This window comes from Thunnus albacares, chromosome 9, assembly GCF_914725855.1.
Source record: "Thunnus albacares chromosome 9, fThuAlb1.1, whole genome shotgun sequence".
In the NCBI taxonomy this organism is placed as follows: domain Eukaryota; kingdom Metazoa; phylum Chordata; class Actinopteri; order Scombriformes; family Scombridae; genus Thunnus; species Thunnus albacares.
The window spans coordinates 5,230,851-5,248,437 of NC_058114.1; the positions used below are offsets into that span (position 1 = coordinate 5,230,851).

General features: G+C 37.5%; 2 protein-coding genes and 1 long non-coding RNA gene across 5 annotated transcripts in view; 1 reads left to right on the plus strand and 2 right to left on the minus strand.

Annotated features, from left to right (window-relative positions):
• Positions 1 to 4,635, minus strand: part of gmds (GDP-mannose 4,6-dehydratase) — a 197,669-nt gene extending 193,034 nt beyond the window's left edge. The window contains exon 1 of the mRNA XM_044360872.1: positions 4,382 to 4,635. Coding sequence (XP_044216807.1) covers positions 4,382 to 4,480 — 99 coding nt within the window. The 5' untranslated portion in view covers positions 4,481 to 4,635. The remainder of the gene's footprint in view (positions 1 to 4,381) is intronic.
• LOC122988526 lies at positions 1,236 to 17,097 on the plus strand. The gene is made up of 3 exons (XR_006404829.1): positions 1,236 to 1,246; positions 2,424 to 2,429; positions 16,455 to 17,097. It is a non-coding gene; the product is annotated as an uncharacterized LOC122988526 (long non-coding RNA).
• Positions 12,494 to 17,587, minus strand: part of mylk4b (myosin light chain kinase family, member 4b) — a 38,395-nt gene continuing 33,301 nt past the window's right edge. For all 3 annotated transcript variants that reach the window (XM_044360870.1, XM_044360871.1, XM_044360869.1), the window contains 8 exons: positions 17,005 to 17,098; positions 15,265 to 15,374; positions 14,987 to 15,128; positions 14,514 to 14,584; positions 14,293 to 14,421; positions 13,946 to 14,177; positions 12,938 to 12,986; positions 12,494 to 12,814 (listed from right to left, as the gene is read on the minus strand). In XM_044360870.1, the coding sequence (XP_044216805.1) occupies positions 12,942 to 12,986; positions 13,946 to 14,177; positions 14,293 to 14,421; positions 14,514 to 14,584; positions 14,987 to 15,128; positions 15,265 to 15,374; positions 17,005 to 17,098 (823 nt within the window). In that variant the 3' untranslated portion in view covers positions 12,494 to 12,814; positions 12,938 to 12,941. The remainder of the gene's footprint in view (positions 12,815 to 12,937; positions 12,987 to 13,945; positions 14,178 to 14,292; positions 14,422 to 14,513; positions 14,585 to 14,986; positions 15,129 to 15,264; positions 15,375 to 17,004; positions 17,099 to 17,587) is intronic.

Below are 17,587 nucleotides of genomic sequence, written 5' to 3' on the forward strand. Positions count from 1 at the left end.
ACTCAAAGATCTTTTGAGTATTGCAGCACACATGAACAGACATCAAACTCTGTTACACTGACACCAACATCTGCACACATTGTCAGTGGAACTCTTCATTGATTTTGGATTTAATCACACATTCAGCTTCGACTGAGGGTCAAGATTGTCAACCTGAGCATCCTCTTGGCTGGTTCATTCTCCTCTCAGGAAGTTTATCAAACTCAACTCGTATCATTTGTTTGACTTAACCACCTCAAAGAAAAACGTAGCAACTAACAATTAGTTGTTTGGTCTTTAAAAGGTCAGAAAATGTCGATCACCGTCTCCCAAAGCAAAAGATGTAACCTAAAATGTCTTGTTTTGTCCCGACCAACAGTCCACAACCCAAACATATTGAGTTTAGTATCACAGAGGAGTAAAGAAACCAGAAAATATTCACATGGAAGCAGAGAATCTTAGCAAAAAAAATAGTTGGGCGATCACTTAGCCTATCTGTCGATCAACTAATCGATGAATCAACTAATTGTCAGAGCATTCCACTTGTGAAAAATTAAGAGCAACTGCGCAAGGTAAACTTAAAGTTTACGTAGACGTGTAAAATCAGTTACCAATTTATAGTATTCATACAGAAAATACATTTCAAAATACACACACAGCACCAGATTGTACAACAGCTTCAGGAAACAAGCAATAAAACAGTCTTTCATCTGCAGATATGTCCATATAACCAGTAATATATGTCTGTGCTGACAGATGGCAGACCGAGTGAATATCCTCTAACAGGAATCTATTATCTCTTCTATTAGCGCTTGAAGGAAGTAGGCGTTGTGGATGAGACACTTCCTGTAATCTTCACCTCACTTACTGAATGTACAATATGTATAATAACACCAGATTGTAAATCCATATGTTGCAATACGCTGAATAGACTTTACTGTTCAGCAAGGTGGTTTACACTCTAAAATCAGATGTTCATTGCTTGAAACTTACAGCTGACTTCATCTTGACTTCACTCTCAGTTATGAACATCTGCCACTTTCTAAACAAGGTCCTCGGGGGAATTTCAATATTATTGTTTTCAAGACTTTCAGTGGAATCATGTTGTGATATTACAACAAGTGTCACTGGGGTTTTGACCTCTTCATGTTCATGTTTTTTTTTGTCCAAATTAACAATTCTGAACAAACTGCTATCAAGTTTTTGTTTTACACATGTGAAGAGTTTGGTTTCTTGGTATTATTTCCATTTTTATTGACATTTTCTTGTCCACATTCATTTTATTGTTTTTAATTAAACAAAGCACTTTATTAAGATGAATTGCTTTATTCAATACTACTTTAGTTATCTGTATTTTACTGTTTACTATATCTGTTCTTATAGTTTACACCATGGCACTGCTGTATACTGAGTATTTGGTTACTTTATAAGCGATTTTGCACAATTTACCACATTGTGACACACATATATAATAAATACAGTAAATAACATTGTAATAAGGATAATTACCTGCTATATTCTACAACCCCCACTAGCATCATCTGAGTCCATTCTATTTGCTGAAATTTTTAGTCATTTACTCGATTAATCGATCAAACAGAAAAGTAATCAGCAACTATTTTGATAATCAATAACTTGTCAAAGTCAATTTTCAAGCAGAAATGTCAGTTTTTTTATGATTGTAAACTGAATACTGTCAAACTGTCAGTGAGACAAAACAAGAGATGAAGACCTTTTCACCTTTTCCTCATGCTTTAGGGAGCTGAATTCACTACTTTCTGACATTTTAAAAAATTAAACGATTAACCAATTAATCAAGGAACAACTGTAAAATTAATTTAATGAAAATAATTGTTAGTTGCAGCTCTAACTGCTTTGCATATTTACATGAAAACACTCCTTATTTTTACCCCCGGATCAGTGGCTGTTACACCACTGACAGCTCATGGTGATGCAAATAAATACAAACAAAAACATTAGACTCACCTTTAACATTCACCTATACATCCATCAACGTCTACACTCATCTTATTCTATGCTATTCTACTGTTCAGTTTAACTTAACTACTGTATGAGTACACCTCTAGACGGACTGATTACTTACGGAGCATCATGCCAAAACTCATATCCTCTGAAAAGCTGCTTTCCGCTCTGTTTGATGCTACGGAGGAACATAATGGAAAGGTGGCTAATGTGTACTTCATTTTAGGCTCAGTGGAAGCGTGTGTTTGAGATAATAAGAGTAGGAAAAGTTTGTTCTTGGAAAATAAACATTTCTTTTTCCAAAGAAAGTTTATTTTGGAGAGACAACAGCTTCAGGCACGACTTGAGTGTAATTTTAGCTAGCTTAATGTCTGCCTCCACTCAAACAGTGTGTTTGTTTATTGTTACTTCACAGTAATGTTTGAGCTTCACAGAGTGATGTATGTGCAGTTTGAAACCAGACGATGGTTTTCATATTTCATCAACTGAAGGGGGAAAAGTTTCTCTGCGCTCACATTGAAGTCCAACTGGAATCACATTTAATCATCCTTCTTGTTTTATTACATGTTATGGTAATAGTTTTCTATTATTAAAGTGTAGGAAAAAAGGTCTTTGGAAAAATATCTGAAATGCTGTCTCAGCTGGCTGGGGGGGGACGACGTGTTGGAGGCTTGTTTGATTGACATTAGCTGGCAGGTTACCGGTGTTAAACTGTACAAAACAGAGACAAAGTAAACTAACTGCTGTAGCTACAAGTCATGGACAGACAGTGTGTCGCTAACAGGGATTTTGAAGCATCTAACTGGGCCAAACTAACATTCACAGAGAACCGACGTTAGCGGTGCACTTATCCCTGGTGAATGTTTGTTTGGTGGCTCGTTCAACAAGCTAAGGTGTGTGTTCATGTTTGTAAGTTAGATAAGAAGAAGACTTTAGCAAGAAAGCTAATGTGGGTTGTTGTTCAGAGTCTGTGGCTCTTGTGTTGTGGAGCAGGATGCAATCAGGCTCAGTGTGACCTTCTGCTCTGCTCTCATTAAAAAGTCTAGAAACTACGAGTGAAGGGCAGGGTCATAAGACGAGATGTGGTGCACCTGTACAGCCTAAGATGGCTGCCGGACCTGCTCTGGTTCTCTTCTCTTATTTCACACACACACCACATGATACACTCATCCACACACTCCTGGCACAACTGATATAACTGATTTCCATGTTTGCTTGATAGTTATGTTCATTTATAATCTGGCCAATAAAAAACCTCCCAGGTGATGTTTGTGTGAGTTCCCCTTTTGTTGCAAGCAGGAGCCAATTTGTAACAATATGCAAATATTATTCATTTCAAAAATTGAATTGCTGGACACAATAAGTTTCCACATCACATCTGCATAGGTTGCATACTGACCCACAGTTGGCTCCAAACAAGTTGTGATGTCACAAATCATGCTTGAATCGATTCATCAATTAGTTGTCAACTATCAAATTAAACTGCAACTATTTTGATAATCAGTCAAGCTGATTCTGCAATTCCAGCTCCTCAAATATGAATATTTTCTGGTTTCTTTCATCCTCTATGACAGTAAAAACTGAATATCTTTGGGTCGTGGGCTGTTGGTACATAACATCTTGGGCCGTGGGAAATCATTTTTGTCATTTTGTTAAGCAAGAATGCCAAACATTTGCTGGTTGCAGTTTTTCAAAGGTGAAGATCTGAAGCTTTTCTGTGTCGGTGATGATAGTAAACAGCATTTCTTTGGTTTTTTTGACTGTTGATCAGACAAAACAAGACATCTGAAGACATCATCATAGACTCTCAGAAGTTATAACGGGCGTTTTTCACCATTATCTGACATTTTATAGACGAAACGATTAATTGATAAAATAATCAACAGATTTATGGATAATCGTTAGGTGCAGCACTAACGTTACTCTGCACATACAGTACATCACTCTGCACAGTGAAGCTCAAACATCTAAGTGAAGCAACAGTAGGCAAAACACATTTTTGACTTTAACTAATAACCTGAACCTTTGGGGGCAGAGGGTTACTGATCGAAGCAGAGTTTTCATGTCTTCAAACATGTCCGGAAGGGATCTTTACGTCAATAAAGGCGTTTTTACAACACCTCAAATGCCGGAAGTAAAGTCTGAGGGCAAGTGGGGATTAAAGTAGCAGCTAGTTTGCATCTGACACAGGTGTAAACGTCACCGGCAGTGACAAACCAACGTTTTCTCCGAAAAGTAAATCACATCCAAGGAGACGTTGACGGCATGTTAAGCACTAGCGATAAAGGGCGCCAAGAAAAATTAACACATATGCATGATTAAGCCTTCAAGGAAGTCATTCATTCGTTCCGACAGTGTAGCCGGATCCTGAGGTGTGTGTGTGTGTGTGTGTGTGTGTGTGTGTGTGTGTGAGTGCTACCTGTCCGGTGATGCCGGTAATAACGGCCACCTTCCTCTCCTTCTTCCGCTCTCCGTTCACCGCGGAGCTAACGGTCGCAGGCTCGGAGCACTGGGCCATCTCTGACCGGCTGGAGGTTCACAGTCTGATGCCACAAGGACCGACAAATACGATAAAAAAAAAACGTCTGTGTGTGTGTGTGTGTTTACAGTCTGAATCCCTGCAGCACCCGTCTCCCAAACTACACACACACACCGCTGCTGCAAAATGTAATACGTACCAGGAAGTGGCCTTGAAATTAACCAATGGGAGAAGAACAAGAGAGGAGGTTTCATTGAAGAAGGCAGAAGGCTGGAGGTGTGTTTATCACAGCGCAACTCGCAGGAGGGAGGGAGAAATGCATCTGTACGTTTTTATATTTCAACAACTTATATATTTTATATACAGTCTTTTTGATTTAAAGGACCAGTGTGTAGGATTTAATGGCACCTAGCGGTGAGGTTGCAGATTGCAGGACCATCTGTGGATGTATAATAAGTGTTATTGAAAATTCTAACTTTAGGGGTTACAAGCATGGGCCTCGAGGTCACAGTGAAGACAACAGTATATCTTACAGAGAGAGACATTGTCTTCTCTCCTTGAGGCGCACAGCAGCTGCCTGCAGATGTTTGGGGAAAACAGAAGCCATTGTGATAAAGAGTAAACCGGCGTTGTCACGGTTACCAAGGTCAAAGGGGATGGCACCGAGACTCCCCAGGCACAACAGATGCGCAGATTCCGTTGGCATAATCAGACACCAGCGGCTCCAGACCAAAATGCGCTGATGGTGTCCTGAAGCTCCATGAAACATGACTGAACTAACACAGGTAAAAACATTTCCCTGTTCAGAAACTAATGAGCCAATAGGCAAAACTTTGTGTACTGTAGATGCATTAAGTTTGACCATTTCTGGGCGTACAGTATTTGTGATATGATCTGTAGGATCTGTATTGAGATGGTTTCATGCACAGACGACTGTATTGATAATGTCTCCATTCTCCTTGGCCAAGTTTCAATAAATATTCTCAGCATAAGACATCAAAGGCTCCTGGACACTTTCCTCACTGATTAGTTGACCATTGATCAGCAAATCTCCACAACAATAAGAGCTGGATACCGGACCAAAAATGGCGCCCATTCAATCCAATGAGAATTGCTCAGCTGGCGCATACGACAAAAAAAGTTCCTCGCTTCCGGGTTTGCTTCCACGTTGTGCGGCCCACTTAATATGCGCAGAAGTCAAGGAAAGTTTTACAAATAGAAAACCTTCATGGATCAAAAAATCATAAAAGAAAAAGTCATAATTGATGTTGTTTGCAGTCTGAGGTGTCAACAGTTTTACTGTGTTTTACAATGGCGGTCTGTGGGGAAAAAACTTATGGGGCTGCAGGGGGATTTTTGGCTGCAATACCGTGAGTGGCCACTGGGAAAAATTGGCCAGAAGGCTGAGCATCTGCGCCCTATCCAGCTCTTATTATACATCCATGAACCCCTCGCCCTCACCCTTCCCTTCCAAGTGTGTAGGCGAACCTACGGTGGCTGTGAAACTAGAGAAACCGCAAAAGGCCCTCTCTAGAGCAAGTGTTTGGTTTATCCATTCTGAGCTGTTGTAGAAACATGGCGGTGCAAAATGGCAGATAATAAGGTAGCAGGGGAAATTATTAACAGCAATAATAATAACAATAAAAATGAAAGTAGGTAAAAAAAAATAAAAAGAAGGAGGGATAAAATTGATTAAAAGAAGAGAGAAAGAAAAATAAATCAATCAGTTAATAGATGAATTGATAATAGGCTGATGGCTAAATGGGAGTGATCCCAGCATCACTGATGGAGAATTGGGTAAGAAATGGTTCCAAAATCCAGCCCAATATGCATTTTAATATGCATGCATGCATTAATGTGTATCTCTTCTAATTTATTCAAGAATAATATTGATTTATAAAAACATTTTGGGAGTGTATCTGCGGGCAGATGTCATCATTTCCATTTGTTAGTGAGCAGCTTATGGTAAAGGACAGGTTCACAATTTTTCAAGTCTGTCTTAAAACAATAGTCGGGAGCCCAAATTAACATTGAAATGATTTTTTCTTGCTGTAATCATTCCTCTTGTTCATACTGACCATTAGAAGATCCCTTCATAATGCACTTACAATGTAAGTGATGGGGCCACCTTCTTTCTGTGCATAAAATGTATTTAAAAGTTTATCTGAAGCTAATATGAAGCTTCAGCCATCCAGATGTGTCAAATCAAGCAGATATCTTTCAACATTACAGTCCTTTTAGTGCCTCTTTTTGTTTCTATACTTCCACCGCAGCTCAACAGGGAAACACTGTCCGAGGAAACACAAAGAGGGAATTTGATGCTAAAAAGACTGTAAATGTGGCAGATATCCACTTGATAAGACCAACTCAGACTGCTGAGGCCTCATATGAACTTCAGATCAATTTTTAAATACATTTTTGCACAAAATGACTGTGTGGACATACTGTGGATTTTGGCCTCCATCACTTATATTGAAAGCATATTTGAAAGGGATCTTTTAACAGCCAGTATGTATGTTGTTTTAAGACAGACTTGAAAAATGGCAAATCGAACTTTTAATACTTTGGCAACAATTTTCTCCGTCAAAATTAAAACACAGCTCTTTTCCAGTACATCCCGCTTTATTCAACAAAAGTCAATCTCGCCTTCATCAGGATGTCTGAGGCTGCTTCCATTTCCCTAATATATAATATACACAAAACATCATAACTAATCCCTTCTTTAACATTACCATATACAAAATTGATACAGTAACTAATCCAGGATATATAAGATGTTCCCTGTCTTTCACCACTTTTAAATCCCAGCTAAAAATTCTCCTTTGATTCTCCTTAATTTATAATATCAGGATAAAATTGTTTTAACTTTATCTGTTACAGTTATTTATCCATTTATTTTTGTTTTGTTTGAATTATTTAACTGTGTCTTAAATTTCTCTGTAAAGCGCTTTGGTCAGCTCCTGTTGTTTTATAAATAAATTTGACTCAACTTGATAATCTTTTCACAATTTTTTCCAGAAAATATACATTTTCTTATCAAGCCATCAATCAGTAAAAAAAAGTTAAATATCCATCTTTCTATTCAGGCAGACATGTTCTTTATTCTTTCAGCCACATCATTCAAAATAGTCTTTCAAAACACAGTGTATTTACATCATTTCCATTATTTTACATCATAAATGTTTTTCTGTAACCAACAAAAATAAAGAATACAGACTTGCAAACATGCAAAAGACAAAACAAACATCCAGTGAGAAATTACTCTCTTCCAGTAGCAGCAATGCTGATGGGTCCTCAGAGGACGTTTCTCTTTGTGTCTGTAGATAAGTGAATGTGTGTGAATACATACACGATGTGTCCATATCTGGTTACGACTCACAGCGGTACTGTAAAAGTGAAAGATATAAAAATGAACCATCACTTTCCTGCCAAACTCTTGTGTAAATGTGGTTCATTAAACATTCTGCTCAAACAAAACAGTGAAAGAAGTAGTATTGACACATGCATTTATTACATATTTTAAGGACAAATATGCTGATTCATCCCTTTGTGAACATTATTTTTTGTTTAATGAGTATCACTGTGAAAGGAATAAAAGCTGATTTCAAAACTTCACTCTTGAGAAAAACTCTTTCTCCTCTCTTTCGGATCCATGTTGGGCAGAAATGTATTGTTCAGTCCTGCAGAAATGTTTTTTTAATTGCATTAAACACCTAAAGGTTCCCAAATGTATCATCTTGAACTTTAGAGAGGGTTTACTGCATTTAACAGAACTTACAAAAAAAAAAAATCAAGTTGCAATAAGTTAAAGTGATGCTATTAGTGCAAAACTGTTGATGCCGGTCAGATGACTGGATGTGTCTTTTGGGTAAAGTATTTACAATAAATGCAATATATACTAAATAATTAGATACACTGAAAGAAAATTAAATAGATTTACAAAAAAACTGCAGAATAGGCTGATATGGATCAACAATATAGTGAGAAATATGTGAATAAATGCTAATCAGGCATGTGTTAACCTCCATAAAGCTTTAATGAAGTGTCAAAAAAAACCGAATACTGAACACTGTACATAGTATGTGATACTCTCATATAGTGTGGAAAATGGTGTGTTTTTCTTGCTTCCAGGGAACTTTAAGAGGAAAATCTGGGCTTAAGAATTGGCCATTGGTCAGTATGCCAAAATAAACACAACTTGAGGAGCAGAACCTGATATATTGACTGACAGAGAGATTCATTTCACAAGAACAACCACATCACTTGAGACACTATCTTAACAGGAGCGATCAAACTCTCAGAGCTAATCTCTTATTGTTCTTGTACATTTGACCGTTTATGACAACATCTGCTCCAGCTGAGAGTGTCAGTAGCGTTGTCAAAGCTCTCTCTCACTCTTCAACTTCCCAGGGTGCACAGCATGATGGGAGGTGTGATTTCATTACTGTTTAAAGTAAACATCATTGTACAGACTTTCCAAGATTTAAAAAAAAAGAGAGAGAAAAACAAGTACTTGGGGTCCTGAGAACCACAGCGGTCTGCTCATCCACCCTGCCGGATCAAAAGAGAATAACACACAGCTCTGTGTCAGCTCGGGGCTCTTCTTCTTCTCTTCTCTTGTTTTGGCGGCAGGTGTCTTGCTGTGCGTTTTGAGGTATTTGACTCTGACAGTGTGTCTACTGCTGTGCGGAAAGCTTCATCCTTCACACGTGTGGGAACAGAAAACAGTGCAGGGTTAAGTTCAACCGAGAGAAAAGGAGACGGATGGTGTAAAAGAAGGTTGTAACTGTTGTAATACAGAGGAAACAGTTGTCAGAGATGTTCGGTAGAGGTGACACCGACACACCCTGAGAAAATATATAGCTTGTTCACTGTTTTAAGCTCTGGAGCAACCAGCTGGTTTTCATTCTCTTCTGAATACTAGTGCTAGGGGTGTAAATTTGTACTTATGCTACGCTATGTGAGTGTTTTGTGTAACAGTATGAACAAAAAAAGAGAGGGTTACTTTTTGTATAAAAGGTGCAAACTTTAAGATCTTTCTTTGACTTAATGGTGGGTCCATTATTCATCTAATTTATGCCAATTTCGAAATGAATATAAATCCATATTAAGACCTTTAACTTTAACTTAAGTGAACTAAGATAACAAACGTTAGTAAAACAACAATATAATTTGGATGTTTGAGCAAAAAGTATTACACATTTGAACACTTTGATAATGCAGCTACACCAACAACACAACAGTCACATTCTACTTATTATTGTACTAATGATGTCAGTAATATTAGTGTACAAGAAGGACTTCTGTTGTATCTATCTGCCTTGTTTAGTAAGATCTTCTACAAACATGTTATTCATACTGGTGAACAGCAAGTGTCTGTGTATTTTAGTGGAACTGCAGACAATAATAAAGAGATCTTAAAGATTTAATAAAGATGAGGTTGTGAAATTATTTGTTAAAGGAGCAGATTTCCTCTTCTCTTCCTGATCCAAGAGATTCTCAGTGGCTTCAGAGCTTAATGTTGTTACAGCCATATCATATATTTTCATGGCTGTAAAAAAGTTACCCTAGTCGATGGCAATACACATTACAAAACAAGGTTTTATGTCAGCATGTAAATCCCGACCAATAATCAGTTATCAGGTATGTTTTGTGAGGAAATCTCTCTGGTTCTCAGCTTGGAAGCTCACTGGAACTGTCTACTGCCTCAGCATGACAAGTGATGAGAGCAATTCTCATTTTTCTCTCCAACAATCTTTACTTTGGCCCACAAGATCAACTGTCCTTTCTCTTTCTCTCTTTCTTAATCCCAACAGAAAAATCCCAAAATCCCTCACTGTGGATATAGAAGTGTCTGTTTTTTCAGGTGGATGATACTGAAGGGAACATACAGGAATCTCGGTTGTTAATTGAGATGTGGATCCTCGCCCTGACATTTAAGGTCCCATATTTTACACTTTCACACTATTTTATTTGAAGTCTTGATATCCATAAGAAGATATTTTTGTGGTTTTAAGTACCAAAAACCATCTCATATAGTTTTACATCTCCTCTCTTAAGCTTCTCTCTGGACATCTACCAAGAACAAGCTGCTTTTGTCTTCTCAATGCTCCTCTCTTCTGATTGGCTGACTGTTTTCTGAGTGACACACGCCCAGGCCAACCACAGGTAACAGATTGTAGCGTAGCCTGTAGCTAGTTAAAACCATAAAATGTCAAAATTTTGATATAAAAAGTGGTCAGTTTTGTTAAATTGTTGTTTTCAACTGTGGTTTTTGAGTATCTGCCAAGAGGCAGGACTGAAGATCTTTAGACTATGTGGACACCTTTAAAAAGCAGTTCAAGACCCATTTGTTTAGACTTCCCTTTGTGTTTTCTATTATTCTCTTCTATTTTCTGTTAAATTCTGTTTTTATTGTGTTTCATGTCTGTATGTATGTTATGCTTTATTTCTTCTTCACACTTTGTTCTTCTTTATTATTCTGCTACTTTTTATTCCACATTATTGGACCTTTTCAACTGCTGTATACTTTGTGCTAGAAAAACCATTCAAATGTCAAACTGTGCAGCTCATTCAGCAGATGTGTAGCACACTAACACGAACATTAGTATATTCCAGCGATTTTATATTAATTTTTAAACATGACGGTCTATGGGACAAATGATCAAACTGAGTTGGAAACTTTGTCACTTTGAAACTCGACTGCTTGGACATCTTTTATCATACAGACCCCATTCTAACTTTAAAAAGTTGTATTCTGTGTTGTAATAACTTTTGTACTTTTGGGGCAATTTATGATTTGTGATGTTTTATGATTAAGTATCAATTGAAATTATCTACATTTTCAAACTTTAATACATATCTATAATATCAGTATGCATGTGCACATATTGGTATACATTTACAAACCTCAGTATAAATTTGGTGCAAAATGATTGCATATGTTCAATATTAAAGTCATGAAAAGTTCATTTCTGTAGCAAAACACGACAAGATATACAACAAATTATTTTCTAGTGTGCTTTATTTATTTGCTTATTTATATTCTACATTTATTTATTCATCATTACACAAGAAAACTTGAAAAAAGTAGTCATTAATTCAAATAAACAAGTATTCAAAATCACAAAGCTTTTCCATTTTCAAATGGAACAGTCAACAACTGAGTGACGAATATTCATCCAACTTTCCATTACTTAATGAGAAATGGGACAATACTGCACAGACTGACGTCTTCTTTGCTCCGTCGTTGGCACCCCATCAAGCTGAACTGTGCATTTACACATAAAGGATGTTAAATAACTAAATGAAATCCTGTTTGTCTCCCCTGAAAAGAAAAATCCCATCTTGAGTAAAAGCTTTGCACTTCAAGTACAGTCTGGTATTGAACCAGTAAATAAATGAACATAAGAATCCACTCCAGTCATAAACATGAATCATTCAAAGGTAGTATTCTGTTGTTCGTTATGCCTTCACGGAAGGTGAGAGGGCTACTCCAAACTGCCGAAGCAAAGGCAAGCTAGCGGCATGAATGCATATAGAAGGCAATCCGGGCTACAGTGAAAATGTACCAGTTATGTGGGCTGAATATGGCACAAACCAGAAAGTTTACAGTCATTGAGATATTCTTACTTTCAGGGGAATAAGGTTATGCAGAACTGTGTTATATACAAAATAAATTAACCGGTTGTGACTTTAAAATCAAGCAAATTCTAAATGTATTTTTTATGTCATGTTCAAGAAAGAATAAAATTTTTCATAAGACTTGTAAATTAAAAGAAAGAAAACAATCTGTATTCACAAAAATATATTATTTAAATAGTAACATTCAGTCTATATTTCGTGTGTTGTTTGCTGAATCTTGGAGAAAAGAGGCCAAAAAGTGCAAAGCATGCAACAAACCAGAACAACATGACAAAGTCAGAGGGAGAACAACAGTGTTTGTTTGATGCAAAACTGCAGATTTTCATTTTGAGATGTGGCAATTGTAGAAGTGACAAGTAATACAGGCCTTTTGTCTCTAATATCTTGGATTTCAATACTTTTTTTTTCACCTTGGCAGCTACAAGAAAGAAAAAACACTAAATACCGCAGAACTACAGAGCCTCAATCTGAAGTATTGTGCTCTACCGGACAGTAACCATGCTAGCAGGCAGTTTCTACTTCAAAGGCAGGGATAAAAAGGTCAGGTTTCTTCCTGCTGACCTCACAATATTCTGCTACAGGTCAGAACTACAAGCTGTGGAGGTAATGTGAGGATGCGAGGCAGAGAGTAGTTATCCAGTAGCCATACAGGTAAAGCAGCATTGGTCCAGTGTTGGGCACCAGGGCCCTACATTGTCAAGAGGCATGCTGAGGGCCTCACAGTGTTTCCTGAAGGGAAACAAAAAAAAAAAAAAGGGCAGGTTTCAGGATTAAAGATGGTGAAGACCAGCTTTAAAACAGATAGTTTTAAAGCACTGTATGTTGGCAAAACAGAAAAAAAATATATCTTACCTGTCTAGCTCTCTGGAGAAGGAGCATGTGTGGAGTGGCACTTGTTTTTCTGCAGTTGGAGAGGATACACTGAGTTAACGAAGTGTAGCACATAAATAAACACTGGTTTGTTTATCCATCTATTCGTGTCGTGCCTTTTTTCAGCTGTTTATAATAATCCTAACACATCTCCAACACACACACAGTTTCACAGTAGACTTCTTGCAGCAGAAAAAGCACAGGTGTTGATCATAACCTTAATAAAGACTTCACTCTATTTAGTTTAGTTCCAGTTCTAGGTGAAGTGTACAGTGCGTGCTGGCTCAGTGACACGGCTTACTGGGATACTGGAATTTAACGGGGCCATAGTTTCTGTTTTAGTTACACTTGTGTTTTTCTTCCTTCCAAATTCCATTCACAAATACTAGTTGCTAACATGCAGCAGAGGAAAAGTTTTTGAGAGTTTACAGTATGCCACCGCAATAATTGTAGACTTTTTCAATGTTTAATTATACATAATTAATACATACAGTTAAAAAAACAATTACTGTATAAAATGACAAATTAAATTGACACTTAAAGGAATAGTTCTATATTTTGGGAAATGTTGAGTAAGATGAGAAAGTTAATATCAATCTCATGGATGGAGTCACGACATGGTTAGCCTAGCTTAGCATAAACACTGAGGGCAGGGAGAAACAGCTTGCCTGGCTCTCACCCAAATTATCTTCCCAATTATTTAATTGAAAATTAAATGACAAAATCAATTTTAATTTGACAATTGTGTCATATTCCCCCAAAGCTTGTCTCCTGTCTAACATTTACAACTTTTCCATTTTGTGACCACTTTATTTTAAAGAATTAAACCCACAGAGCAGCAGCAGAAGCTCTGATTGGCTAGCTCTCATGTGTTGCATGGTGTTTCCTTCTGCTGAGTGTAGGAGCAGCTGGAAGGAGTCATGTGTGTTCAGACCACAACAGCTCTGTTTTTCTTTTCCTTAAATAAACAAAACCAGATCTTGATTTTACCTTCAGATTTAGTCGATAGTGCAGACTCCGGTCTGACAGCCAGGGGTGTCTGAGGGACTCCGCAGCGCTCATCCTCCAGCTCTTGCTCTTCACCAGCAGACGGGTGATGAAGTCTTTGGCCTCATCAGAGATGTCCGAAAACTCCTCCTCCTCAAAGTTCCACTGACAGGCCAGAATGTTATTTAGTGTCTCGTTGTCATCGTCCCCCAGAAACGGAGACAAACCACTGAGTCTGAACAGAGAGGAAATACAAGTCAGGGATGCTGCTGTCTGTATATGTCTATGTGTGTATTTGTGTGTGTGTGTGTGTGTGTGTGTGTATGTTTGAATTAGTATGCATAACTCACAGCATGTAAGTAATGACGCCAAGGCTCCACATGTCTGTGGGGAATGAAACAAACTCATAGTTGATGACTTCAGGAGCTAAAAATTCAGGTGTTCCAAAGTTGACCCTCAGCTTCTCTCGGGGTTTATACCTGTCAGAGACACAACAGACCAATGATAAGAGACACACACACAGGGCTAAAAAAAAAACACTTATGAAAGAGAAGATAACTAAAGATTTTACCTTCTGGCCAGACCAAAATCAATTATTTTTATCTTGTTTGTAGCTCTGCTGACACAAAGAATGTTCTCTGGCTGAAAAAGGACAAAAAGTTAAGAATTACAACCTTTTTTTATTGGTAAAATATATATATCAGACACATATCAGATTATACTGTGAGTTTCCTGACATTCCAAAAGTAGATTTATACTTTTATACTTGTTTAATTTGATTGTTTTAGCCCAGTGAGAGGCTGCAAAAATGATGCTGTTTACTCTAAAACTTAACAGTGAGACAAAGCTTTACATAAATAAGTATTGAAATACAACATTTTAATAAGGTTTGGGTTAAAATACAGTAAAAAATAAAGATAGGAAAGTGCAGTAAAATAAGGAAATGGGTACAAAAACTGATGAGACAGTAAAACTTTTTTTTAAAAATGAGACAGAAATTGGTGACAGCAAGAATAAGAAAGGTTAAGTTTTTAGCAGGTTTACCTTGAGGTCAAGGTGTAGGATGTACATCTTATGCATGTACTGCAGCCCTTCACAGATCTGGCGTATAAACAGCACCGTGTCCAGCTCCGTCAGGTTGTAGTTCTCATCAATGATGCGGTCAAACAGCTCGCCTCCCTCAACACTGAAGCACAAAGGGAAGCATTCACATATTTTAACAGCCAGAAAGAGCTTTTAATTCTGCTTTATTAATACATGACAACAGAAACCACACACACACACACACACACAAAGAGAAAGATGACCCGAGATAGACTTACTACTCCATGACTAGGATGATGTCATGGCGAGACTCGAAGGCGGCGTACAGCTGGATGAGGTTGGAGTGGTTCAGCTGGTTCATCACCTGGATCTCATTCCTCACCACATCCTGTAAAACACAGTCAGTACAAGTCAATAAACACACACACATTATAATTTGGATAATTGAATAATTGTTTAAGCACTTTTTAAAGCAAAAATGGCATAAATTCACTGGTTCTTGTACTCTTTTACAATAATAAACAAATTATTTTGGGGTTTTGGGCTGTTTGTCGGGCAATTTTGAAGCGTAACCATGAGTTCTGGGTTCTTGTATTTGACATTTTTCACAATTCGCTGACATTTCACAGACAACACGAATAATCTATTAATCAGGGAAATAATAGCCAGATTAATCATTGATGAAAACAATTGTTAGTTGCCACCAAAGCTGGCTGCAGAATCAATTGTTGTTAATTTTGTTGTGACTTTTGGTTTTTTAAGACTTTTAGACTGAATTTACGGAAGTTTATTAGTGACAAAAACATTAACCAAACACAAAACTGTAATTATTCTGCAAGTCAAGATTCAACAACATCCAAGGACAGAGTTGTAAGAACAAGTTTGGAGAGCAACCAGAGATGAGTAAAGGGGCTTCTCTCGCTCTGTATTGTCCAAGTTAAACTCAGTTTTGGCCGCTTACCGATGCAAACTTGTTAATTTGACATGGCAACATCCTCGTCTCACCTTCTAAGTAACACCAGGGCTGCTTCTGAATGTGGTTTATCAGCTTTTTAATTTGCAATTAAGATATGACTTTAGCAGCCACACGCTGTGTATGATTATGTCCTGTTAAAACATGTTAGCCAAAAACTGTTAGCAACACCTGTTCCTGCTTGGGAGCAGGGACAAAATGTAATGATCGCCACTCTGAATTTAGCTGTGTCGTAATCCTGCGTCAGTCCTGTGTTGCTGCTATGCAACGTAGGAGTTTTTGTTGTTTGGAATTTCGTTTAACTACTACACACGTGTTCTTATTATTGTGAGGAAGCTTCACTATTTTCTGATTCGTGCTACAGTTATTGGAAACACATTAAACACATCACATTAAATTTCAACTGACAAGCTACTGAAAGGGCTTTTATTGTGCAGCAGCTACAGGAAGTGTTGCTTTGGTCAACAAGGTCTGCTAAAAATTAGATTCAGACAGCAGCTGTGATGTTGTATCAGGTACTTATTGAAGTTCTGGCAAATAACACATCATTAGGTGTTATGGATGATGGATAGATGTAATGGATGATATAGTGCATCTATATTGCAACATTATCACGTGCAAATGTGACTAAACACAGACAGACAGACAGATAGGCGGGAGGCGGCAACATTGTCGGTTTTGCACGGATGATCAGTGACGCCGAGCTGAGCCAGCCGAGGATTTGGCCGCGCATTTGGTGGGCTTTTGGTTGGCTCCAAGCTTTTTGAATATCTCAGATAATAAAGTAACCACAGAGCTATGCTCGGACATGTGACCTCTCTCACATCACTTTGACCGAGAGCGAGAAAGACACAATGAGACCGACAAATTGTCACATACCCACTGTTGAGCTGTGTCTATTTTTAAAAAAGTAATCCTTTATGGTGCTTAGCAATGATAAAAGTTACCATCCAATAGGCTGTCTAGAGAATCTGGCATCCCAGTGCCGTTATTGAACATGTATTCTGTTTCGTATTCATCACTGACTGGTTGATTATTATTGCACCTTCTCTTTCTGGCTCCTGGCTTTGATGATCTTGGCAGCCAACGTCAGACCAGATGAGTTCTCTATGCACTTGTGGACTTGTCCAAAACGCCCCCTAATCAAAGAAAAACAAAAACACATAAATCAGTCAAACACATTGATAACAGAGAAAATAATAAACTTATGAGGTGGATTTTGGATTTATTAAACATTACAAATTCTGGTGCTTAAATGATCACAATGAATTTTGATAACTAATTTATTATTTCTCGAGCAAACATCCAAAACATTTGCTGGTTTCAGCTTCTCAAATATGAACAATTACAGTTTTGCTCTATTTTATATCATTTTTAACTGAATATCTTTAGGTTTTCAACTGTTGGTTGAGCTAAAATCCAAAGTTATATACGTTGGACGGACAAAACAAACAATTTCATGATGATGCCGTTGACTTATGATTGTCATTTTTCACTATTTTCTGATATTTTATAAACAATTAACAAATATTATCACAGAAATTGACAAATTTTAATCCAAAATGCAAATAATCGTTAGATGGAGCCCTTAGTCATTCATATACATACATCATTATAATAAGCTCCTT